Genomic DNA, 24,762 nt, shown 5'->3' with positions numbered 1-24,762 from the left:
TGCATTGTAGCCTTGCTATGAGACAGACCATAATGACCGTCCAGTATAGCGTTACAGTTAAATGATTCCAATGCCAGCCAGAGCGTGAAGGCATACTGGTCTCATGAGGTAGTCTTGTGATTTCTGAGCCCATATAAAGGGAAGTAATGCCGAGGGTCATAGACTGTGAGGGGCTGACGCTACGTTTGGTTCCTCAGTGCATTCGTGAAGTGGCCTATGCTGCTGTAGTGCCCGCCTTCTGACGCTAGGTTTTCTGGCGAGATGTCCACTTAAAACGATACCTCTACTTTGCACAACACAGAGACGTGCGGTTCTGCGACGTGGAAACTTCAGCCGTACCAGTCAGAACTTTAAGTCTGTGTCTCAGGGATCGCAATTTCATTAACTCGCTGCTATAGATAAATTATGGGCATGAACAATTCGAAAGACAGTTGTCGGTTATAGCTCACTGATGTCTGAGAGTTTTGCTGGCTCAATTTTGTTTACTATGATCGCTAACGTTAGCCAGCTAACTTCATGACCCTCGATTTTGTAGATTCAGCTTGCTTCCACAACCATGGACGGGGCAATTGCAATTATTTTGATATCAGTGGCTATGTTCGTAGGATGTTTTATATTGGGCATGATACCCCTCTTAATCCGACTTTCAGAGGTAAGTGACAAACAGACCGACAGAGGTATCTCCTCACAATACTGTCCTCTTAAGTTTTTAATGGCAGATCATGGTATTTTTGAATTAGTGGAGCACCTTATTTGCTGATCAGAGACGCACTCAAAACAAATAAGGTCTGCATACAAGCCTCTGATGGCAATTACATTGTAACAATATTGCAATGTTACAATGTAGCCTAACTGGTGTTACAGATACATATGCCTATAAAACACAGATTATTAAAGATGTACTAGAATATCTCGCATTTTAAATTAAGTTATATCACCACTTCGATAAGTAAAACTGACGATCTTGTTACCTGACTTTTGGCACAGGATATCAGTCCTGACATTCTGTCTGAATCTTGGTATAGCCTACATTGCATGCTTGATTGGATAGTCATACTCAGTCAACCCCTCCTAACGTACAGTTTGCCGAAATGCACACCCTACATGCACTTTGGTCACTTGATGGTTTAAATGTTGGCCTACCCTACGACATTTTTGCTATTAAATACTGTTGTCTCCTTTGCAGGAAAAGCTGCAGTTTGTCAGTGTATTCGGGGCAGGGCTCCTATGTGGCACAGCTCTTGCTGTTATAATTCCTGAAGGGGTGGAGTTGATGGAGAGTTCATCAAGAGGTGAGTGGAGGAGATGTCTTTTGGGTAACAGACGCCCCATCACCCCCATCTGTTTATGTTGACTACCTCTTTTTCTTCATATGGGGAAAGCACTGCTTTGCTGATGGGGTTGCCTAGCCAACCCCACTTTTATCCCTCGCTGGTCTGTTGTGTGGCATGAAAGGAGACCCAGATGGAGAACCAGAGGACTGCATCATAATAATAATAATAATGGCATCAAAGCCCTCTCGAGATAAATCCCACCTTTACAGAGGCTCATTCATTGAAATGTCTCCTGATAGGCGACAAGGTTTCCTTTCCCTGAATCTCAAGGGACAGGGATAACATCGGGAATTTAAAATACAAATGTTTTATGAAATGGACTGTGAACTATTTAAATTGTGTATCGCATGCTGTATTGTTCACATGATCTTTGGCTACACATAGGGCAGCTCATTCTCTGGTGATAAGTGTTTTTTTTTTCCCACTACTCTTCCCTCTCTTTCCCTATAGAGTATGTCTGCTCCAAGATGGCAGCCATTGCTAACTCTAGTGGCTCTGGCCCTGAGCTGGTCGCCGGGAAAGGCCTGTCACCCCACTTCCTCATCGGCGTCTCCCTGGTGATCGGCTTCACGCTCATGTTTGTGGTGGACCAGATAGGCAGCTACTGCTCCATACATGGCGAGTCCATTCAGATCACTAACAAGTCACTAACTCATTATCACCCAGACAGCTACAGTACAACTACTCTGCTTGAGTGATTCATCGTTTGAATTGATCTGCTCAGAGATGGAGATAAGCCCTTGAGCACTGCTTGCCTTTTTTAGGAATGTCTTATGTCATTTTGAGATAGCCATCCTCTATTTTATTATTTTTATTTTATTCATTTCCAACCTCTGGTTGATACAAGATACAAGTCCACTGAATGCTATGGACTTTGCGCTTAATTCTTTCCAGATCCTCGAACAGGCGTGTCCAACAGCACGAGTGTCACAGCCACCTTGGGACTTGTGATTCATGCAGCAGGTAGGTCAACAGTAGCTTGAACATCCAGTCATTCAACTGCAATATTCAAAGGCAATAGCAAATAGCTATTTGCCTTAATGTTGTCTTTTGCCAACAGTTTAAAACGGTTCTGTTAATACTCAACTATTGTATTGGTTTTATATGTATGTCACTCTGGACAAAAGCGTCCATTAAATCATATAACCATAACCATTACAAGGTTAACTCAGAGCTATTGGCTAACTGGTGGAACCCACTTCCAGTGAATTATGCTAAGATAGGCTAACAGTGTCAGACTACGTTATGGCATGCACAGGAGAGAGAATGGAATGTGTCCCTTTATTGAACTCTAGGGTAGACGCTAAATAAGCCATAAGACGGCAATTTTCCCAAAACGTTTTTGTGTCGGGATGTTGTGGCACAACTGGTTACAGCGCCCATATCACATCTGGGTCCAAGTGCCCACAGTGACTGGGGTTTGAGTTTCCTGGTCATTTCATGACCCCATCTGCCACCGTACCTCTCGCTCCTGTCAGCCTCTTCACTATCCTGTCTAAATAAAGGAAAAACAAAAACAAAACCGAAAAAGGTTTGCGTGTCCCTTCAGTAGCAAAATTCTTCATAATGTTTGATCACAGTGTGCTACTTCTACAGTCCCAGTGGCTGGCTCGTAGTCCCATACTTCTGCTGTGTCTACAGCCAGTTAGATAAGATGTAGAGCACTGGACGGAGATTACATCTTTTTGAAGTCTAGGATTCCATGACCAGCCCAGACGCATTCTGCCTTTGAATAAAATGTAATGTAATGCCTTCAGCAAGCACAAAGGCTTAGTACTCTCCTTTTCCCTCCTTTTGTTCACGCAAAACACCAGACAACTCTATGTAGGTCTGTTGGTTATTGTATACTACTGTATGGAAGTGTATCCATTTAATCTGTGGCACCATTGTTGTTTGTTTATTGAGAGAAAAAGGAAGTGTGTTAGGGGAAATTGCTTAAGAGCAGCTTTGAGTGCCCTGAGATCACGGGAGTCATGTTTGCCAATGGTGCCTAAAGCTTCTCCATTGTGCTCAGACTCTTGTACTTTGTCACCGTGTAGCGGACGGAGTGGCCTTGGGTGCGGCAGCGGCCTCGTCACAGGTGTCTGTGCAAGTCATCGTCTTCTTCGCAGTAATTCTGCACAAGGTAACTGACACCATGCAGCAGAGCAGAGCTGGAGTCAAGACCAGACCCATCACCTCAAAACATCAACCACTGACACAGGTGGACAACTCCAGCTTCAGAAAGTAAAAGTCCAAACATGTATTGGTTCTACCTGTGCACTTAACACAGGTGATCTCATAGCTGCTCTACATCTTAAGCATACCTTACACTGAGAAGATTTGGGAAAGATTCTTGAAAGATTGTAGTCTTTTGAGTAAAGCTTGAATGAGGGGCATTAGTAAAAAAAAAATACTACAATCTTTCAAGAATCTTTCCCAAATCTTGTCAGTGTAAGGTGGGCTTTAGCTGCTCCACCTGGCTGAAGAGTTGTGCTAATTAGAATCAGCTGGTTCAAGTGAATGGCTGGCACAGATACAGTACGTGGTAGGACTTTGACTCTCTGTAGCTGGAGTTTCCCACCTCTATCAAAACAACCCATTAACCGTCATTAGTACATATCTGATCAGCTCCGGATCAGACTGCACATACTGTGGGCTCTGTTATCTGTTACGTCTCTACAATATAGAGAAGTCTATGTGTGTGCTTTTGCCTGTAGTTCCTACACTCTTAAAACAAATGTGTTGAAAACAACACAACTTGCATTGACACTCTGTCTCCTAACAGAGACAACACAGTTTGTGTTGTTTCATTTTTTTTATTTGGTGCACAATATGTGTCATCAATAACACAAGACAACTCATTCACGTTTGTTTTGAGAGTGTACAGAAGAGGTTTTGACATACCTTCTGTCTAGTTTCTACCATCAGTGTGTGTGTGTGTTTAGCAGCTAACTAAAGAGGACACGAAAGGGATACTCCTATGCAAATAAAACTAAACCTAGAAAATACAGAGGAGTTACAGACAAGCATCACAGGATTCACTCATTCAACTCATGTTGCGGTCCTACACTCATTATCCTTTGAAGCCTTTTAAGATCACTTCCTGTGAAAATCAAGTTTTGTATCTTTATGATATCTACTGTGTTTTTCATGACTTAGTGTAAGTGACAATAGGTGTACCGCAAAGTGGTATAAAATATGACTGCCGCTCAGTCCTGCACATTCTCTTTGCAAAAATAAGTAACGCTTGTCAATTTGTCTCCATCTCCTACTCCATCACTTACTCTTGCAACTTTTGTGCAAGTAAATGAGTGTGTGCATAGGGTGTGTTTGTTTCTGTGCATGTGTGCTCTTCTGTGTGTGTTTGCTTGGGAGTGTGTGTGTGTGTGTGTGAGTAATGGGGTGTTGAAATTGAAACAAATTTACTGAAGGACAAAAAACATCCGGAAGAAAAAAAACGGACTCAACCTATATGTCTGCTGCTTCACTAGTTCAATACAAATAGGCTAATATGTACATCAAACAGGCTAATATTCTAACTGGAAAAAACACCATGCCAATCTCTAGCTATGGTGAAGGGTATGTGATGATGTGGGGCTATTTTAATTCCAAAGGCCAAGGGAACTTTATCAGAATGCATAGTCCTGGATCCATGAAATAGCTGGCCTTTAAAAATAAAAACATAAAAAATCCTCCTCCTCCTATGGGAATTTAACATAGGGGTAAAAATACTTGCCCCCTGTATTTAAGGAAGAACATTTATTTTTTTACGATACCTTCCTCAATCACAAAGAAAATTGGTGTCCTTAGCGGTTGGATTGTTACTAATTAAGTCATTAAGATCAATTGTCAAAACGTGATTTTATATTCCTCTTTTTAGTCAACTTTAGCATGGGTTCAAAATAAATACTTATTCTCCCCACTGTATATACAAAGGAGCAGATACTGGTCCTGCTACTGGGTTAACGACCATCTACCACTCTGCCCTGCTCTCCTAGAGCAACTGCCTGTCTCCTGGAATCTCTTCCATGCTCTTGAGACTGCAATTGATGCTATACTCCTATGAACCAGTGTTCCCTTTATTTTTTTGAGCAGTGTATATATATGTGTGTGTGTCCACCCAGGTGAATGTGGTCTGCCTTGTGTCCTCAGGCTCCGGCAGCGTTATGCTATATACAGTATACAGTATATATATATATATATGTGTGTGTGTGTGTGTCCACCCAGGTGAATGTGGTCTGCCTTGTGTCCCCAGGCTCCGGCTGCGTTCGGCCTGGTGTCCTTCCTGATGCATGCAGGGCTGGAGCGCAGGCAGATCCAGAGCCACCTCCTGGCCTTCTCCGCCGCCGCCCCTGTGCTGGCCATCAGCACCTACTTCATCCTCAGCGCCGTAAGAGCCCCCGCGCCCGACACCTGAGCCCCCGCACCCAACACCTGAGCCCCCGCGCCCAACACCTGAGCGCCCAACACCTGAGCCCCCGCACCCAACACCTGAGCCCCCGCACCCAACACCTGAGCCCCCGCACCCAACACCTGAGCCCCCGCGCCCAACACCTGAGCCCCCGCACCCAACACCTGAGCCCCCGCGCCCAACACCTGAGCCCCCGCACCCAACACCTGAGCCCCCGCGCCCAACACCTGAGCCCCCGCACCCAACACCTGAGCCCCCGCACCCAACACCTGAGCCCCCGCGCCCAACACCTGAGCCCCCGCACCCAACACCTGAGCCCCCGCACCCAACACCTGAGCCCCCGCGCCCAACACCTGAGCGCCCAACACCTGAGCCCCCGCACCCAACACCTGAGCCCCCGCACCCAACACCTGAGCCCCCGCGCCCAACACCTGAGCCCCCGCACCCAACACCTGAGCCCCCGCACCCAACACCTGAGCCCCCGCGCCCAACACCTGAGCCCCCGCGCCCAACACCTGAGCCCCCGCACCCAACACCTGAGCCCCCGCACCCAACACCTGAGCCCCCGCACCCAACACCTGAGCCCCCGCGCCCAACACCTGGGCTGTGTCCAGAAGTCAAGCGTGCACGCTGGATAGTACCTTCTTTCCAGTAGCGTCTTAGTTAGCTTGCTCCTCAGTATGCGTTCCTACCTACATTTGGACAGCACTAACTAGTTGGCGTCACCTGACTCGGGGAGGGGGGTGTGTTGACGATTTGCACGACGTGTGGAGCTTGACCTGCGCTGTGCAATGGATTATGGGATATCTGAGGCCAAAAAAGATGCATCGATGCATGCTTGGAAATCACGCCAAACGAAGTACCCAACTAGTGAGAGCACTTGACTTTCGGACAGTCTATTCTGACATAACTTCCGGAAAATGCACACTGCCCAGCGTGCACGCTTGACTTCTGGACACAGCCCTGAGCCCCCGCGCCCAACACCTGAGGCGGACTTTGTATAGAATAGAATATACTTTATGGTCCCAAAGGAAATTAGACTTGGACTGCATTACTGCTACCGTGCTGCTAACATAAAAGTAACAAACATACACATATGACATATAAGTGCGTATACGTACCTGCATACACATACACATACACATACACATACTGTACATGCACATATAGCTACACACAACATACAGAAAATAAATAAATTAATAAATAATCATTTCAGGCACAGATAATTTCCTGTCTATCAGCCCTGGATTAAATTACCTGCTGTTTTATTTTTTTGGGAAACCGTGATTTTGTAACTACTAATTATAAACTGTTGTGAAAATAATGTTCAGTTTCACTCTTCACAGGTGAAGTGGTGTAGTAAGATATTATAACCATTAGAGGGCAGTATAGTGTTGCTTCATATAGCGTGCTAGCTTCATAGGGATTATGTGAGAACTAGTAATCCTGTGCATTGTTGAATTATCCCATTAATAATTTCAATACATTCCATTGTTTAGACTGGAGGATCACCTCAGCATCGTTTAAGTGCTACTGGAATTGGATTGTTGTTCTCAGCTGGAACTTTCCTGTATGTTGCAACGGTACATGTACTCCCAGAGATCAGCAACAGGGGGCAGCACCAATCCAACCATCTCCACCACCATGCAGGAACAGGAGCCTACCAGCAGGGGGGGCTAGGGATTCTAGAGAGTCTCACGCTCATTATTGGAGCTGGACTTCCTGTACTACTCGCCCTTGGATTGCCTGATGATTGACACACTCGTTAACACATCTCCACGGTGTGTATTAATGACTTTTGCAAATGTTTTTTTTCCCCTTGTGTAGGAATGGTACATTTCATAAAGAGTTGTATGACGGAAAATTACCTAACCAAAACCACCTTTTGTAAATATTATATTATTTTTTTCTGAACGCCTTTGAAGCTGAAATTCACACTTGAATTCTGATGGCCAAACTAGCACCATGTTCTCTACACCCATCAATCTTTAGTAAACTATAGTGCAAGAGGATCCCGTGAGGAATGCACACAAATAGCCATATATTACAGAGACCAAAAGAGTTTCACCCTTGGCCTTGGATCTAGGCACAAGATCTCAGCTGAATGTTTCATTGAATGAACATTCTCAAAGGTGAAGAAGGTCATCCTGGTCCATTCCTATTGGAATGATCTTTATATGTTTATTTAACGTTGCCGTTAAAGTGAAAGGCAACACGTCAAAAGCCATTTGAACAAGAAAAGTTTTAGTTATACGTCTGGTTCGATCAGTCAAAAATCTGACTGGTCAGTTGAATTACTAAAAATCAAATGTTTTAAATGCGGTAATTTTCTGTATTTCATTCTACATTCCTCTTATATATTTAGTATGGAAGATTTTTGCTTTTGCAGAGCTTTACAGTGGTTTGATGGAGGAGCCATATAGATTGTAGATTACCATTTGAAGACACCTCATCCAATCAGGAGCACTAGTGGATATTGTTGAACTAGTAGAATGATTGATGTGATTCAATAGCATTGTCTGTCATTCTACAGCTAATAATAGATTTACATTTGTGACTTTATCTTAGTTGCAAATGAAGCAGGCTGCCATACAATGTACATTTATTCAAAAGACTACATTTATTAAGAGCTGTAGAAATACCTTCAAAGAGGTCTGCAAAATACCTTTTGTTTTTGTTTTGACTCAGAAGCCATATTACAAGTGAACTTGTAGCAGTGAAATGAGAATTAGTTGTACTTTGCTTTTGATTAATGAAAGGAATTCAGATTCATGCTTGTTCATTCGTTTCATTATTTATCCAACTTTGCCCCTTTATCAGTCTGGGTTGTAATAAATAATACGATTGAGTAAGATATTTTATTTTCAATATTGCATCTTTCTTTGGTGTGTATGTTCCATTGTTCTGATAAATAAGTGAAACCATCATTGGAGAGAAGAAAAAAACAACGTTTCTCATAAATCTCTTTATTTACATAAATAACTAGATATGGATAAATAAATAATTCAATATTTAACTATCAGAATAGCACCTTTCAATCTATCCATTACCATAAAATCTCTGTATCACAAAAAAACAAAACAGTCTAGCTCATACTGATACTGGCATAGTATTGTTTGTCTTTGGTTAATGAACCACACTGGACTTACACACATCTGGCAAGTTTTGAATCCCTGAGCTGGTGCTTTGGAAGTGGCTTGTTTCAAGTAAATACCTCATTCCTTCCTCTTGGCAATAAATTCATAACAAAAACACTGAAGCACATTTGACACACGTACAATATTTCCAACATAAACTACATGTAGATATAAGGGTTTCAACAGTGTTGTGATACAATTACTGACCTGAACCATTATAATCCTCCTGTTTGAGTAACACTTTTAAGAAAGCTTTGGTCTTCACGATAAACTCCTCTATTTCACTCCACAGCTAGAGTATGCAGTTTGTCTGTGAGTTTCCCAATGTGTACATTAGCCTCTCTTCACAGCTCAGATATCCCTCCACCCTGTTTAGTTTGTGAGTTTCCCAATGTGTACATTAGCCTCTCTTCACAGCTCAGATATCCCTCCACCCTGTTTAGTTTATCGCTACCCTTAGGAATAACAGTTTCGTAAGTCTCAATTTAGTCTCGGAGTTATGTTGAAGTGCTATAACTTGTTGTTGACGTGCTATAACTCTTGTTGTTAACTTGTTGTTGAAGTGCTACAGTATGACTCTTGTAGTTGTAACTCTTGTTGTTGCTCAAGCATGTGTGTACTCTGAGAGAGAGGCAATAGTATGGCCAGAGACACAGAGCTGGTCTTGGGGTTGACCAGTGATGAGTCCGGCTTCAGAGAGTAAAAGTCCTGCCATGTGTTGGTTGTACCTGTGCGCTTAACACAGGTGATCAGCTGATCTACCAGACTTCTACTTTCTGAAGCCGGACTTTGATGCTTTTGGCCATGTCACATCTTGAGTTTGCCCAGGCTGGAGAAGAGCTGTGCCATGATGTCACATCTTGAGTTTGCCCAGGCTGCAGAAGAGCTGTGCCATGATGTCACATCTTGAGTTTGCCCAGGCTGCAGAAGAGCTGTGCCATGATGTCACATCTTGAGCTTGCCCAGGCTGCAGAAGAGCTGTGCCATGATGTCACATCTTGAGCTTGCCCAGGCTGGAGAAGAGCTGTGCCATGATGTCACATCTTGAGCTTGCCCAGGCTGCAGAAGAGCTGTGCCATGATGTCACATCTTGAGCTTGCCCAGGCTGGAGAAGAGCTGTGCCATGATGTCACATCTTGAGCTTGCCCAGGCTGGAGAAGAGCTGTGCCATGATGTCACATCTTGAGCTTGCCCAGGCTGGAGAAGAGCTGTGCCATGATGTCACATCTTGGGCTTGCCCAGACTGGAGAAGAGCTGTGCCATGATGTGACTGGAGAAGAGCTGTGCCATGATGTCACATCTTGAGCTTGCCCAGGCTGGAGAAGAGCTGTGCCATGATGTCACATCTTGAGCTTGCCCAGGCTGGAGAAGAGCTGTGCCATGATGTCACATCTTGAGTTTGCCCAGGCTGGAGAAGAGCTGTGCCTCCAGCGCCATCTTGTTGAAGGTGCAGCTGCGGGTGTGCTGGCGCACGCGCTCCCTCATGGTGAAGGAGGCCTGCGCCACCCTGCGGCTCTCCCTCAGCTGCTCCTCGCGCTCCCTCTGCAGCGCCTCACAGCGCAGCTCCTTGAGCCGGGCGGCGCGGAGACGCAGCTCCCTCTCGGCCTCCTCCCGCCGCTCGGCCTCCTCGCGCAGCTGCAGGTGCGAGCGCTCCTTGCGCCGGTTCTCCCGCCGCAGCTGCTGGACGCGGCCGGACCGCTGTAGCCGCGCCCGCTGCTCCGCCTGCTCCAGACGCTGCTGCCCGAGCTGTGCCAGGACGTGCTTCTCGCGCAGCCTCTGCCGGCTCTGCCAGCCCGCCCGCAGCTGTGCCCGCCGCATCTGCTCGTCCTCCCGCGCCGCCCGCCGCTGGAGCTCCTGCAGCCGGGCGTCCAGCACCTAGATGGATGGATGGATGGATGGATGGATGGATGGATGGATGGATGGATGGATGGATGGATGGATGGATGGATGGATGGATGGATGGATAGATAGATAGATAGATAGATAGATAGATAGATACAGTAGATAGATAGATAGATAGATAGATAGATAGATAGATACTTTACAGTAATTTCCCGCATATAAGCCGCATTGTGTATAAGCCGCAGGGCAGTGTTTTATGCAAGTTGAGAGAAACAAAACCATATTAACGCCATATTAACTGCCCCCCTGTATTACCCTCATAGCTGAAGACATTTTGCAAAATCAATCTATAAGCCGCGGCTAATAGTCGGGAAATTACGGTATTGATCCCCAAGGGGAAATTCAAGGTCCCAGCAGCTTAAGACACCACACACAACATACAGTACAATGTAAACAATGTAAACAGGAAAATTAAAAAGCAAATCAACAATCAACATGACTAAAGGAGCAGTAGAATACTATAGATAAGGGCCGGGTTTCCCAAAATTGTTAAGAAGCTCTTAAGTGCTAAGAACTTCTTAGGAGCGTTGTAAGAATGTTCTAAGAACGCTCCTAAGAAGTTCCTAGGACTTAAGAGCTTCTTAACGATTTTGGGAAAACCCGGCCAAGGTATGCATGAATGTACCTGGGCCCGGTTCTGACCCGAGCGCGCCAGCTTCTGCTCCAGCAGCCGCCGCTGGGCCTCCTCCAGGGCGCGCGCCTCCTCCTGCTGCGCCTCCCTGCTGAGGAGCGCGTGGCGCAGCTCCTCGCGGCCGTTCTCCTGCCGGAGGCGGCGGCGCTCGCGGCGCTCCTGGGTCCGGCGGCTGCGGCGCGCGCGCTGCTCCTTGCGCTGGGCCAGACGGCGCTCCCGCTCCTGCTCCTCCAGCTCCTCGCGCTCCCTGTCGTGGAGCAGACGCTCCTGCGAGCGCTTGCGCTCCTCGGCCTCGCGGCGCGCCTCCTCGGCGCGCTCCAGCCGCCGCGTCTCCTGCTCCTCGGCGAGCCTCCTCCAGCGCTCCTCGTGCAGGGCCATCTCCTGCTCGCGCGCTCCGACCTGCGCCTCCTCCTGGCGCTCACGGTGCTGCCGCCGCACCTCCAGGTCCTCCTGCCAGCGCCGGATGCTCCGCAGGAGCTCCTTCCTCTTGAGGCGCTCGCCGCGGAGACGCCGCGCCTCCTCCTTCTCCTGCTCCTCGCGCCGCTGCCGCTCCTCCCAGACGCTCAGACGCTGCCGCACCTGTTCGTCCTCGTGCTTGACCAGCATCAGGGCGGCGATTTTGCGGTCTTTCTCGGGCACGGTGATGCTCAGCTTCTTCTGGATGTCCCGGGTGAGTTTCTCCAGCTGCTTCTCGGTGGCAGGAGAGTGTCGCAGGTCTCCCAGGCTCAGGCTGCTGCTGCCAATCTGGCTGCGGGCACTGAGGAGCCTGCCATTGTAAGTTGGGAGGTGGACCAAGGGGTCACCAGTGGCTAAAGAGGCTGTTTCACTGAAACTCACAGACCCCCGACGGCCCAAACTAACCCCAACTGTCTTATTTTCCAGCCTTCTCTGTGTATCAGTGGTGTTTCTATTCTTAGTCGCTGTGCTTTGGCTGTCAGTCATATGCTCAAGAACCGTTTCAAGGGCAGGAAACTGTTTTAAGGATGTCCCAATACCTTTACCTTCCTCTATAATCCTCGCTCGCTCCTCTCGACAGAGGCGCAGGAGTCGAACTCGTTGTTTTTCGTGAGCCTCGTACAATTTCGTGATGGCTTCCAAAGGCATGTCTTTGTTTTTCTCCACGAACTCAGAAAGGGACTTAAACAACAGATCAACTGGTTTGATGCCCAATTTTGAGCATGATTCCAATGAGCGAGGACTAGTAAGCACATATCTGCAACCTTCTGCATCAGCTGTGTCAAAGTTATTGAGATCCAGATGAAGTAGAGGGGACGGCGGCCTTATGTCCTCCATGTTGTCGGCTAATAAAGGCTAATGTGTCAAGCTAATGGCGTTTCGCTGACCATATGGCGATGGCAATCTCCACACGTAGGCTGTCATCCGTTCAAGCTGAGATAGGCTACTTATCTCTGACAGTAGTTCAGGCACTTACTCAGACCAGCTGATTTACAAACTTGTCCGTGAATACAACATGACCAGACAGAGATAAAGTTATTTTGGTCAGACTATCGAGGTTAGAGTAGCCTACACTACTCTGTGTACTGTACTACTCACATTGCATTCCTCGATCCGCTTACTAGTGTTTGTCACGTTAGGACGCTTCTTTGGTGACCATGGGAAACCACTAACGTTGTTTACCAAGAGTCCCTGACTGTTCTACCACATAGCAAGATCATGCAGCGCTCTCTAGTGGGTGGAGGAGTCAACTTCAACATGCAACACCTAGTCAAAGATCCTTACACTCTCTAACCTAGTCAAATCATAGTCAGTGGTGAAATCCCATCGGGTGTTATTAGAACTGCCATGGATTTCAATATCATGTTACTTAATGGCAATGATCATTATTGTAATAGTTCAATCCGAGCTATTCAATAATGTTGTCCCTGCTCAAGGTTAATCTTTTGACCAATGGCCTACAGGTTTATGTTCAGCACTACCCAGATTTTATGAGGATGCGTCCACTATGTGAATATATGGAAGACAGTAGGCCTAACCAAGCTCAGAAATTGGCCTGCATCTTATACACAAACTTAATTTTGGCTTGACAACCTGACATGCTGTAAAAAAAAAAAAAAAAACACTGATTCTCTGCCTGCAATTAGGCTACACTGGCCGTTGTTTGTGAACATGTGACCCATAGTGATATGTACATATAACATTTACTAATTAGTGGATGTATCTTTTAAACTTGATGGGTCAGCCTAAAAGAGCAACCTTTTGAGCAACTACATGCAGTTCCATTAATTCTGACTGAATGACGATGATTTGCCAACTAATGATTAAAGTTCTCCAGTAAATAAGTTGTTGCTCAATATCAATGGGAACATTGCCCAGCAACATTGCTCAGAAAGTTGTTTTACAACTCTCCAGTCAGTCACAACTGACAAGGTTTTCTTTTGAAATGATGTAGAATCTATTTCCATTCATGTCTAAAATGTTTTCCACATTTGATGAATATCCCCCCACTGAACGATTGCCTTATTTCACAACTGGGATGTTTCTTTGGCAGTGTTATGTCTACGTCATAGGCAGCGCTTTGAGGACTGGCCATATTTCAATCTGTCATGTGGCCATGAAAGCCCCCCCAACAAAAAAAAAAAAACCCTCTTCAGCAACAGCCATAAAGGCTTTTTACTGTGGATCTTTTAATACAATGATGTCTTCTGCTTCCCTCCAATCCAGTGCTCTTGTGGGGACAGCTCCTCTGAGAACAGGCTCCTGCGTCAGCACCTGGGAGCTCAGGAGTTGTTCTGGAGAAATGGCTGAACTGTGGTGGCCTCCCTGCCTAGTAAATACCTTTCCTTGACACATGGGGTGCCTCTCATTTGGGCTTTTATACACCCTCCCTTCTCTCCTCGATCCTCGTCCTTACTGATCTAGATAAAGAATGATGGGGCGGCAACAATGGGATAGTCTATCCAGTTTTAGTTACAGATCAGTGGGAACGCCAATCGAGGAGAGATGTTGAGAGGCACCCATGGTTTGGGGGTGAACCTCTTCTTTAAATTAAGTGGTGTGAAGCAGCTTTCACTTTCTTTGTATTTCTGAATATAAATAATCAAGACTATTAGAAATATTAGACAATGTACATGATATACTAAATACAATTGAGTGCAAGGATATTTGTGAGAACCTTCATTTTAAAGGGGTTAAATACTTATGCAACCCACTGTAGGTATCTGAAAGGCCTTTTATTGAATATACCTAATTATTGTTAAAACACACACAGTTAAAATGTAGCCAAATGTGTAAGATCTCCTGCACAGTGGTCTTATTGCATAAGCGGCCAGCCTTGTTCTCTAGGCTGGTGTGAATTTGTACTGCTGGTCATCCTTCATGTTCATTAGATCCAGTTGGGGCCTACCACACACCCAGTGCTGGCGTGCGCATGTGTAACTTCACGGAGTAATGTTTAAACTTGAAGGCTTGTATATTTGGTCTTTTGAGGTCTTAGGTTGGCAGCTAACAGTAAAGTTTAAAGGCATAGTTCAGTATTTTACACTTTAAGCCAGCGAGCATGAAGCAATACAGAGAACATTCTAAAGCAGCCAAATTGCAGCAACAGGACCACCAGCTGTCAACCACTCGTTTGCATCCTAGGCAATACAGAAAACGGGCTTAAAGTGTAAAATACCGAACTATGCCTTTCAGTAAAAGTAAACACATGAAGCACTCAGAATTGCCAAAACATAGAACACAGTATTGCTTTGTCTGTCGAATCTGATTATACCACAGAAGAAAATATGTAAGCATTTTATACAAACATATTGTATTTTTTTCTGTATCACAGATTACAATTTGGCAGTTTACAACAGTTTACATACAACAGAGCAGACTCACCATTACCTCATTTTACCCGAGTCTTGGCTCTGAGCAGACAAGACACCTACCCTGACTGCACATTGTGCTTTTAAAAAATTGAGAGCAGTTAGAATGCATACAGATGATAAATACAACACAGGCTCATTATATACAGATACAAAAGACCGTTTGTTTTTTTTTTGTTTTGTTTTTTAAAAAAGGAAGCGTTGAAACACTGGTCAACCAAAACTTGAATTACCACAAGATCCATTTAAAACAAAAACAACAAAACTCTAAAACATCTAGTAAGGCTAAAAATAGATTTTCCTTCATCTTAAGTTTTTAAAAATGTTTGAAGGAACAGGCATTTCATACAGTACATGTACATGCAATACTGAATTAGAAACCTGAAGCCTTTGTAAAACAAAGTTGACCTAAGTAACGTAATTGGCTTGATAAAGTCAGGCAGACATGTCTTTTAAAGACATTTCAAATGACTACTTCAGACATGAATAGCTGCATCATTTTTGTTGCACTGAGTCAAATGACATAATTGGCACAAACGTCAGTGCAATGCATTTACAAGCTGATCTAACAGTTCATGCTACAGAGCCCTATTCACTGTTTTTTTTTTTTTTTTTAACAACCTGAAACTTGTTCATCATTTTATAAACTAATGCTACATCACTTACAGGACTAGTCTACACTTCGTTGGGCACCTAAACTGTAATAAAAAGGGGTTCATTATTCTTCACATTTGACACAAATGGTTTGTTGTTGGGTTTTTCTTTTTTCCAGTTTTCCGTAGGACCAGGTTTACAAAGGAGCGGCAGCAGCATTACAGACACTTGACTGACCGCTGCGGGCACAGTTAATGTAGCAGTCCCTCCTAACAGGACAGAGAAGCGGTATTAATACAGGGAGGGAGGTGGCGCAGGTGCCGTTCTCCCCCGGGCTCTGTAACCTCATCCAGACACACGCACTTCTGGCTCCGAGTGACGCGAGACAGGCTGGTCAAAAAAAACAACAACAAAAAAAAGTCCCCCCCACCCCAACCCCTGACCCCCGACCCCTGACAACTCAAAGTCCGAGCCCTCAGCAGGGGAGGGGGCTCATGAGAACAGGCGTCCTGCTGTGCGGTCAGTCTCTCAGATCATGGCCCGGAAGCCAAAGGACAGCGCGGCTCCCAGCGCCAGGCCCAGGGACAGGAAGAAGGCCATGATGGCCCCAGCGGTCTCCGCCTCATGCTGGGCCACTTTCCTGACGAGGGAGACAAAACAAGCCATGAGACGGACGCTACGCTACGCAACGCAGACGCAAGGCCGTCTGACGGAATGGAAACAATCATGTGACTTGACCACTAGTACCCATTTTGGGAAAACAAATAATATGTATGTATGTACAGTATGTGTGTATGTATGCATGCAGGGTTGTTTATATATGTATGTATGTACAGTATGTGTGTATGTATGCATGCAGGGTTGTTTATATATGTGTGTGTGTGTATGTATGCATGCATGTATTTGTACTCACTTTGGACCGAAGCACATGCAGAGACTGGCCAGGTAGCCATTGCTGAAGGCGAAGAAGATCATGAAGATGATGTACCAGGCGTCGTGAGCGAACACCACGGGGAGGGTGTGTCTGGGCTGCACGTTGCACAGGATGAAGAGAGGCACGAAGATGACCCGTGCACACACCAGGACGGGCAACAGAATGCTGTCTTTCCCGGGCTAGAGGGGCAAGAGAAGACAACAGAACGACACAATTGTTTACAATCGCCGTCTTCCACAATCACACTTAAACGCAAGCATGTCTGGCCTTGACAACAACTGAACTGTGTCTGTGTTGCTGATGAATTTGAGAATGTTCCACGACAGTAAAGGTCACTTGCGTGTGGCACGGTTCAGCTCAAATGTCTATGGAACAATCGGACTACGAGGGGGAAAGAATTCCGGACTTTCTCCGATGCCTCTCATCATTGAGGTTTTGGGAATAAAAACCCATCTGACCAATTCAACTCTGCCTAATGCAATTAGCTTGCCCTTTCAGCGGAGATATCACAATCGAACGATACAGCTCCCAGTCCGAGACTCCCAACAACTCCACATTCTTTGGCCTCTCATGCAACATTGAGAGCAGACCCCACCTCAAGGCCCCTAAACCAATTCCTCTAATTAGATTCCAGTCAAAGTGCAGGGGGTTGGGGTGGGTCATCCATGAGACAGATACAACCATGTTTGGAGAGGGGGAGGAGGAGGAGGAGGAGGAGGAGAAGAAACAACCTCCTCATTGAGAAGTATGCATGCCTGTGGTTGAGGGAACATTGGAAGTAAAGCACATGATCTGCACACAGCTGGTAGAAGAGTGCTGCAGGTCAAAAGAGGGGAAGGGGGTTCTCTTACAAACTCAGTTCTGGAACGCCTCGTGTGCGCTCACTTGACTCCCAAGTTCTCTTTCTTTCTTTCTTTCTTTCTTTCTTTCTTTTATTTGGTCCTCCCCCAATATGATTTAATCAACGGCATAATGAACACAAAATGACTGTGGATTCAAAACCAAAATATATTGGTGGTCAGCAACTGATTCAACAAAAAGGCAGCCTTTGAGAGGTGCACTCGGGGTGAGTGTAAGTGGATAAAACTGTATTTGGGCCAATTAAGCAGCGGAAATCAGCTGTGCGGTGGGGCTACGTGCACATGTGTTGGTGAGAGCGGCCATTACGCTCCTACAGGGGCAGAGGCTACGGACTGTGTGCAGATCCAGTCACAGGTCGAGCCGGTTTTACCTACGTGTAGAACATGCTCTCTCTGCCCATGCAAAGCCTTACCCATCTACTTCTATATACAAGTCTCCCATAAATCTTGGGTATAATGGAAAATAAACTGCTACATTTAGTAAGTGTTTATTTATATGGCGCATTTATCAAGCACAAAGTGTAACGTAAAGTTAACGTATGATAAATGTTTGTGTTAACATAAAGTTGATGTATGATGAATGCTTATGTTCATATCAGCAGGATCAAGTCTGTTTAAACAACCACACGCAGCGCTACCACCAACTGAATGTTCCAGAATCTTTTCTTTTTCCCTTTAATAAAAAGATCTGTTCTACAAGGAGAGATGAGAGCATGGAAAAAAAAGAAAAAAAAAATCCTGCTCATGTTTGCAGGGCTCCTCTTGGGCGTCATTACTCCGTCTGGAGCGAGGCGAGGGACCCCGGGGTAGAGCAGGGGAAATGCCTTTTAATCCACCCAGCAAGCTCGTCCAACCAGCTTCAGAGAACAGATGTTACGTGGGATTCCTCCAGGAAAAAAAAAAAAAAAAAAACACCCCAAAACAAAACAAACTTCTTGCTTTCTGGGGGGATTTCTAAGAAGCCTTTACTTTGTGTCTCTCATAACACACACACACACACACACACACACACACACACACACACACACAGGGCCCTCTACTCACCCACATACACACAGCGGTGAGGCTGCGTCCGGCCCAGTCCATCACATTGAAGAGGAGGAAGCAGGACACGGGGATGAAATACATGTCTGACGAGGAGAGAAAAACAATCACCTCAGAACAACGCAGGCTGAAATGACAACAATTAGCAAACGACAAAGTGCTTCTGAGACAAAAAGACAAAGATACTCACACACGCGCACACACACACACACACCCTTACCCCAAGCACCAGCATCCACCACTGAGGTTTTTACGTCCACAGTAACTGCAGGGAACGTGCCGATGGTGACCGCAAAGATGCAGCACACAGACAAAGCCATGACCCAAATCTGCAGGTTAGAGACGACAACACACACACACACACACACACATTAATGTAAAGGAGGCCTTTAGCATATGATATAACGGTAGAATATTATCTGTTAACGGGCATGATGCCGACATTACTAGACTCTTGAATCCCTGGTATTTGACCCAAATAGGAAAGTCATGACCTGCTCTGACTTGATCAGACGTAATACACTTTAACGCACTGCAGCCCTCCAGGTGAACACCACACTACTCCCTGTGTGTGTGTGTGTGTGTGTGTGTGTGTGTGTGCATGTGCTGCTTCAGCTCTCTGAGACAATCATCCCAGTGTACAGGCGAGGGGAAAAAAAGAAAAAGAAGTCTTCGGTGGGGAATGTTGTACCTGCTTAAAGATGGCGAACACGGACACAGCTGGCTTGCCGTCTTCGTCGGTCAGACTGACCACAGGCCTTTTCTCTGCAGGGCCGTCTGGGGAGAGGGGACGAGACGAGCGAGACTCAACATGGAGATAAACGCTTTGCAGCACAAGCCTAAACATGGTGGCTCTGACGCCCAGTCTGAGTGTGTGGAACACTGAGAGTGTTGTGCTCTTGTTGTTGGTGAAGGAGGAGAAGCAGCAGCATCATCATTACAGTCTAGACGACGGGAATACGGACTTTCCACTCAGAAACCACACGGCAGGCAGGGACAGTACTGTAAACAGCCGCGCTAACCCTGCCCAGGGTGTGGGGAGCAGGGGTAAGTTTGTGGAGGAACGAGAAAGCCATACTTCCCAGTGGTTGGGGGTTGTGGGGGTGGTGGTTCCCCAAGAGATTTAATTAAAGACATTCTTTTTGGCTCATGGGCTAAACCACGCAAGAAATGATTTAGATGTTTACTAGTGCTGAGAGAATATACTGTATAGAGAATCTATGGCTGACTCGTACCTTTCTTGAGCAGATCCATCTTGTTCTCCTCGTCACTAATAGGCTGATGGCCATTGCTCTCGGCGTAGTACTGGAAAAACTCCTGCAGTGGACACAAAAGGGAAGACTTGTTCCAGGAAAATTCATTTTAATAAGTCTTCAAACTTTAACTTCTTTCAAGTTAATACCCCACCCAAAACCACCCGGCACTGGCACTCAGCCAATGATGGCACATACAGTATACAACGAAATGTGAGACGGAAGGAAAAGTATGACTGTTGTTTGGCTAAACATTGCTTAAGCTTGAGTACACACACTAAGCCTGGATGGGTCAATACAGAGGACAATATTCCCTCAAGATAAATAAAGCCACTCGACATCCTAGATCCTCTTTGTGACTTCCTGACTCATCGTCCTCACTCATCCTGCATCACAGCCTATAAACCAGCGCTGGTCAAATGACTCACAGACGGAACGTTTCGTACCATTTTGGGCAGGGCGAGGTAGGAGAAGATGGCCAACAGGATCACAACGCAGGCGGTGATGAAGTAGCCAAAGGAACTGTCGTTGAGGGCCGAGCCAGCTGAAAACAGAGAGAGGTCACAGGTCATCACCCTGCAGCTTCCTCCACTGTCAAGGGTGATGAGGGGTGCCTACAGCCACCTCTTATTTTCATCCAACTCTGGTGGAAGGGGTTTCCTAAAGTCTGCCCGTCTGTGTAGTAACTGACCTACTACATAAGGATGCAATCCTGTGGTGGTGTTAGTAAAGAGGGCCACTTCATTTACAATTATTGTAAAAAGCTAAAAAAGTTTTTAAAAAAGTTGTTAGGATCTACACACACATGGCTAATTAGGCTTTAGCATCACTTCAAATGAGGACTACCCATGAACTTTGAGAAGAAATAAAGGTTAAATGAATGAACAAATTAATTAGATCACTTTAAATCTCTTGAATTTCCCCTTGGGGATCAATAAAGTATCTATCTATCTACAGTAATTTCCCGCATATAAGCCGCATTGCGTATAAGCCGCAGGACAGTGTTTTATGCAAGTTAAAAGAAACAAAACCATATTTAACACCATATTAACTGGTCCCCTATATTAACCTCATAGCTGAAGAAATTTTCCAAAATTAATATATAAGCCGCGGCTAATAGTTGGGAAATTACGGTATCTATCTATCTACTTTCTGGTTTAATAACAGCCTTTGTCCACTAACATGGCGTCTTATGGCGCGTAGCGGGACGGGACACTTACAGGCCAGGGCGCAGATCATGGAGAATGCGGCGAAGGTTCCGGCGAGGCCCTGGCCGCTCATGATGGGCGTGGTGTAGGAGGCAGGAAGCATTCCCGCCAGGCCGAAGAGACTGCCCTGCAGCACCGCGCCGAAGGCTGTGGAGGGGAGTGCAAGCACACAAGACTGAGAACGTGACCGCGTGACCGCGTGACGAGCTGGAGCCGTCAAGTGTGTGAGAACGCAGCATTGCATGAGGAATGGAAGGTCAAAGTTCATGTCCCCCCCCAAAGCCCTTCATCTCACTCCTTGCTCCTTAGTTTTGAGCCTCTGCCCAGGGAATCTGAACAACATCAACAAGCAGGCTTATCAAGAACTCCTCTCTTCCTCTCTTCCTCTCTGAGCGGAGCAGAACTAGGCACAAGCATCAGCAGCAGACATGTGGCTCAACACTACTACAACCAGGGCTGGAAAATTATTCTCCCAATCACTAAGAGCTAAATGGTCAAATTCATCAGCCACTCAACAGTCTCATTTCACCAGCATTTGGCTGGAGCTAATTACCAGTACCTGACCACAACCCATAACTGAGCTGAATAGAACCACAACCTGGGGCTGCAGGCTGTGTGTGTGTGTGTGTGTGTGTGAGCACTGGAGCACAGCAGAAACACAGGGGGGGGTCCCCCGGCCTGCAGTGACAGTGGCGTGGCCTGATTAGAACGGAGGGGCTGGGGCTGCTGGGGCTGCTGGGGCCTGACCGAGCCATCTGGCCAGCATACAGGACACATGGCAGGGACACAACACAACACAGTAAAGCTACAACTCACACACACACACACACACACACACACACACTCACAGTTTATACAGACGATCTTGATCATGGTGAGCGTGAAGAACGGCACCGGGGACACGTCCACCTTGACCAGGACGGCGGTCATCAGGAACACCACCAGGATGACCGAGAGGCAGCCGGAAATACGCAGCTTCTGAGGGATCCTGACCAGAGAGGAGGACAGAGAGGAGGAGGAAGAGGAGGATGAGGGAGAGGAGGAGGAAGAGTTGTGAGTAGAACATTCCTGAGGAGCTGTTTACACAGGGGAGTGGAGCGATCGGAGATCCCTGGCAATCCTTCCCCGTACCCACACATAATTAAAACAAACACGGCCCTGAGGAACGCGAGCCTCAAACGGTGGGATCATATGCCTCCATATGTGCAGGCCAGTCTCACGCAATCCCACCTGGACTCACAGAGCCCTCACCCACCCCTGGGACACCACTGGGCCCCCCGACACCCACAGGGGAGCTCAGGAGGAGGTGCAGATGGGTATGCGGGGTTTAGAGGAGTACGGTTAGGGTCAGGGATGCATTGAGGGCAGCAGCAGCAGGAGGAGGAGGAGGAGGAGGAGGAGGAGGAGGAGGAGGAGGAGGAGGAGGAGGAGGGCAGGGGGAGTCATAGCGAGGCGGGACCAAAGAAGGCATGAGCTGCAGGAGTCCGTGGGGTGAGAGTTGGAAGTGGGACAAAGTTGAGATAGGCACTTATATATATATATATATATATATAAAAATAATAATAGATTTTTAAAAAAAAAGTCAGATAAAAGGACTGAGGGACTGTGGATTGAATTCTGGGTGTTAATGCAGATTCAGAACACAATCAAAGTGCTGAAGCCATGGGGAACGTGAAATGCACGTCAGATGTGGCCAAAGTCGGATTCCTTTTCCAAGCATTCCATTTCTAAGTCTTTTAATGAGTACTGATGTTGGGTGTGAATGAGGCAGGTGAACAGGAGCACAGGTGAGCTGTGGCGTACGCTACCTCTGGTGGATGAAGGAGTTGAGGCAGGTGAATATGAGAAGAGGCACCATGGCGCATAGGGTCATCACGTTGCTGAACTTGGCCTGCAGGACATTGCGGCCATCATCTCCGGCACCTTCTGCACGACTGGCGTTCAGCGTAACGTTACCGACTTCCACTACTGGATCCGCCAGCCTTTCCACAAAATACTACAGAGAAGAACAAAGATGGATCAGTTATAAAAATAACACCGATTGATCATTCAGTTATAAAAATAACACAAAGATTGTTCAGTTGTAAAAATACTGTAAAGATCGATCAGTTGTAAGAATAACAGTGCATACAGCCCAGGTCAGGGCAAGTCCTCCATATACGCACATTACGCAAGTTGCGTAGGGCCCCGCAATTAAATGAAGGCCCCCCTCCCCGGTCTCCCCTTGAGCCAAGCTAGTAACAGACAGGTAGCCATATACCGATGCAGCGACAGCGTTTCATAAGCTACATTAACAAGATGAACGTGAATACGAAAGAAGAAACTTCACGAGAATGAACTGCGGGAACAGCAGTCGGTAACTTGCGTTCATTCCATGGTTTGATGTCTACACGCATCTCTCCAGTGTGTGTTGCTGGCCTAGTCTAGGGCAACCAAACAAGGAAATTAATCCCCTGATCTGTCTGCGGCTTGCTTGCCAGCCTTCCCCTGTCACGGCAAAGTTGTGAAATATAATCACGTCTTCTGTTTTTAGTGCTGCATGGGCAATAGATCGCAAATTAGGCCTATATGAAGTATTAGCCTATAATTATTGCTTAAAATAGTCTACGTTTGGAAAAAATATTGAAGGGAATCAGGGGAGCCAGTTCAGTAGCTATGTCTTGGCAAGACACACAGATGAAGAAGAGTCAGCCTCAGACAGTAGGCTACTGGCCCTAAGTATCAAAACCGCCGTTTTGGAGGAAATATTTGCCGTCTTTATGCAGGGAGTGCAGTATTTTGGACACAAAAAACTGCATTGTGTCGCATACTGTACTTTACTACAGAAATGCATTGGACATGAAAATACTGCACTGCACTGTAGCCAACGATAACTGAACTGTACTGCGAAAAAACTGCAGTTATTTTTTCTAAGGGGATATGTACAGCAAGCATCAAAAGCAAACGGCCCAGACCTACAAAAATCTTCCGAAGACATCCCAAATGGGGTGGGATGGTTGTATTGGAAGCACTGAGGTGTCACCAAGTCACATAATATATATTGAAAGTGGCTCTATTTTGGCCCTCAGAGTTAAGGTAGGAGGGCCCCTTAGCAGGATTTTGTCTAGGGCCCCATGGAGGTCTGAACTGGTCCAGCCATAAAACATAAAGACTGGTAAGAGCACAAAACCCATCATGGCTTGTTGTGCCTCGGGTACTCTAGGATTATGATGCGAGGCAAACTTTTTGAGCAATGTTTCCAGGCAACCATATGACTTTTTATTTTTTCCCCTTACGAGCAGAAAGTTACCCCCTGTCGATTTAAGACACCCAGATAAAACCAAAGCTGCCCAATATTACTGGACAAAACGCCCCAACAACATGACTCATAACAACATTGCTGAAAAAGAACACCCGGCATATCATCCCCCTAAATCTAGCAACTGCCACTGATTTCAAGGTTGACAATGACATCTGTATGGGGAGTAACTGTTACCATGGTTGCAGTCATAAAGAAGTTCCAGGGCAGTAGAGTTCCAAGTCCCAGGATGAAAAAGATGATCCAGACAGCATTATACCTGGTAAGAGTTATGACAACGCATTACACACGATACAATCAAACACACACTCACTTGTTATGCAGACAACACCAACTCGCTTGAA

The 24,762-nt window shown here is 46.2% G+C and overlaps 3 protein-coding genes across 4 annotated transcripts in view; 1 reads left to right on the top strand and 2 right to left on the bottom strand.

The window, feature by feature from the left end:
* The first annotated feature begins 217 nt into the window (after positions 1-217).
* Positions 218-8,586, top strand: LOC134063992 (zinc transporter ZIP9). Its single transcript, XM_062519768.1, has 7 exons — positions 218-652; positions 1,187-1,292; positions 1,785-1,952; positions 2,229-2,297; positions 3,374-3,459; positions 5,572-5,706; positions 7,230-8,586. The coding sequence occupies exons 1-7, from the start codon at positions 557-559 to the stop codon at positions 7,485-7,487; spliced, it is 918 nt and encodes a 305-aa protein (XP_062375752.1). The 5' UTR covers positions 218-556; the 3' UTR covers positions 7,488-8,586.
* A 65-nt stretch (positions 8,587-8,651) lies between these two features.
* Positions 8,652-13,001, bottom strand: LOC134063991 (coiled-coil domain-containing protein 177). The gene is made up of 2 exons (XM_062519767.1): positions 11,395-13,001; positions 8,652-10,742 (listed from the first exon to the last, which is right to left on the bottom strand). Exons 1-2 carry the CDS (start codon positions 12,691-12,693, stop codon positions 10,254-10,256), a joined length of 1,788 nt encoding a protein of 595 aa, XP_062375751.1. The 5' UTR covers positions 12,694-13,001; the 3' UTR covers positions 8,652-10,253.
* A 3,266-nt stretch (positions 13,002-16,267) lies between these two features.
* slc29a1a (solute carrier family 29 member 1a) overlaps positions 16,268-24,762 on the bottom strand; it is a 35,408-nt gene continuing 26,913 nt past the window's right edge. For both annotated transcript variants that reach the window (XM_062519441.1, XM_062519440.1), the window contains exons 3-13: positions 24,596-24,677; positions 22,929-23,116; positions 21,969-22,108; positions 21,133-21,267; positions 20,359-20,456; positions 19,895-19,976; positions 19,351-19,436; positions 18,880-18,988; positions 18,660-18,745; positions 16,735-16,934; positions 16,268-16,461 (exon numbers count right to left, since the gene is read on the bottom strand). In XM_062519441.1, the coding sequence (XP_062375425.1) occupies positions 16,350-16,461; positions 16,735-16,934; positions 18,660-18,745; positions 18,880-18,988; positions 19,351-19,436; positions 19,895-19,976; positions 20,359-20,456; positions 21,133-21,267; positions 21,969-22,108; positions 22,929-23,116; positions 24,596-24,677 (1,318 nt within the window). In that variant the 3' untranslated portion in view covers positions 16,268-16,349. The remainder of the gene's footprint in view (positions 16,462-16,734; positions 16,935-18,659; positions 18,746-18,879; positions 18,989-19,350; positions 19,437-19,894; positions 19,977-20,358; positions 20,457-21,132; positions 21,268-21,968; positions 22,109-22,928; positions 23,117-24,595; positions 24,678-24,762) is intronic.

Source organism: Sardina pilchardus, chromosome 18, assembly GCF_963854185.1.
Source record: "Sardina pilchardus chromosome 18, fSarPil1.1, whole genome shotgun sequence".
Lineage (NCBI taxonomy): Eukaryota > Metazoa > Chordata > Actinopteri > Clupeiformes > Clupeidae > Sardina > Sardina pilchardus.
Note: the sequence above shows the minus strand (reverse complement) of the source record. Positions and strands in the feature narration are given on the sequence as shown.

Bases quoted from the DNA above. Each gene is read 5' to 3' on its own strand.
- LOC134063992 (XM_062519768.1), top strand. From the start codon at position 557: ATGGACGGGGCAATTGCAATTATTTTGATATCAGTGGCTATGTTCGTA. The intron at 653-1,186 runs GTAAGTGACAAA...TCTCCTTTGCAG, and splicing joins TCTTAATCCGACTTTCAGAG to GAAAAGCTGCAGTTTGTCAG. The intron at 1,293-1,784 runs GTGAGTGGAGGA...CTTTCCCTATAG, and splicing joins GATGGAGAGTTCATCAAGAG to AGTATGTCTGCTCCAAGATG.
- LOC134063991 (XM_062519767.1), bottom strand. From the start codon at position 12,693: ATGGAGGACATAAGGCCGCCGTCCCCTCTACTTCATCTGGATCTCAAT. The intron at 10,743-11,394 runs GTACATTCATGC...CCATCCATCTAG, and splicing joins CGGGTCAGAACCGGGCCCAG to GTGCTGGACGCCCGGCTGCA.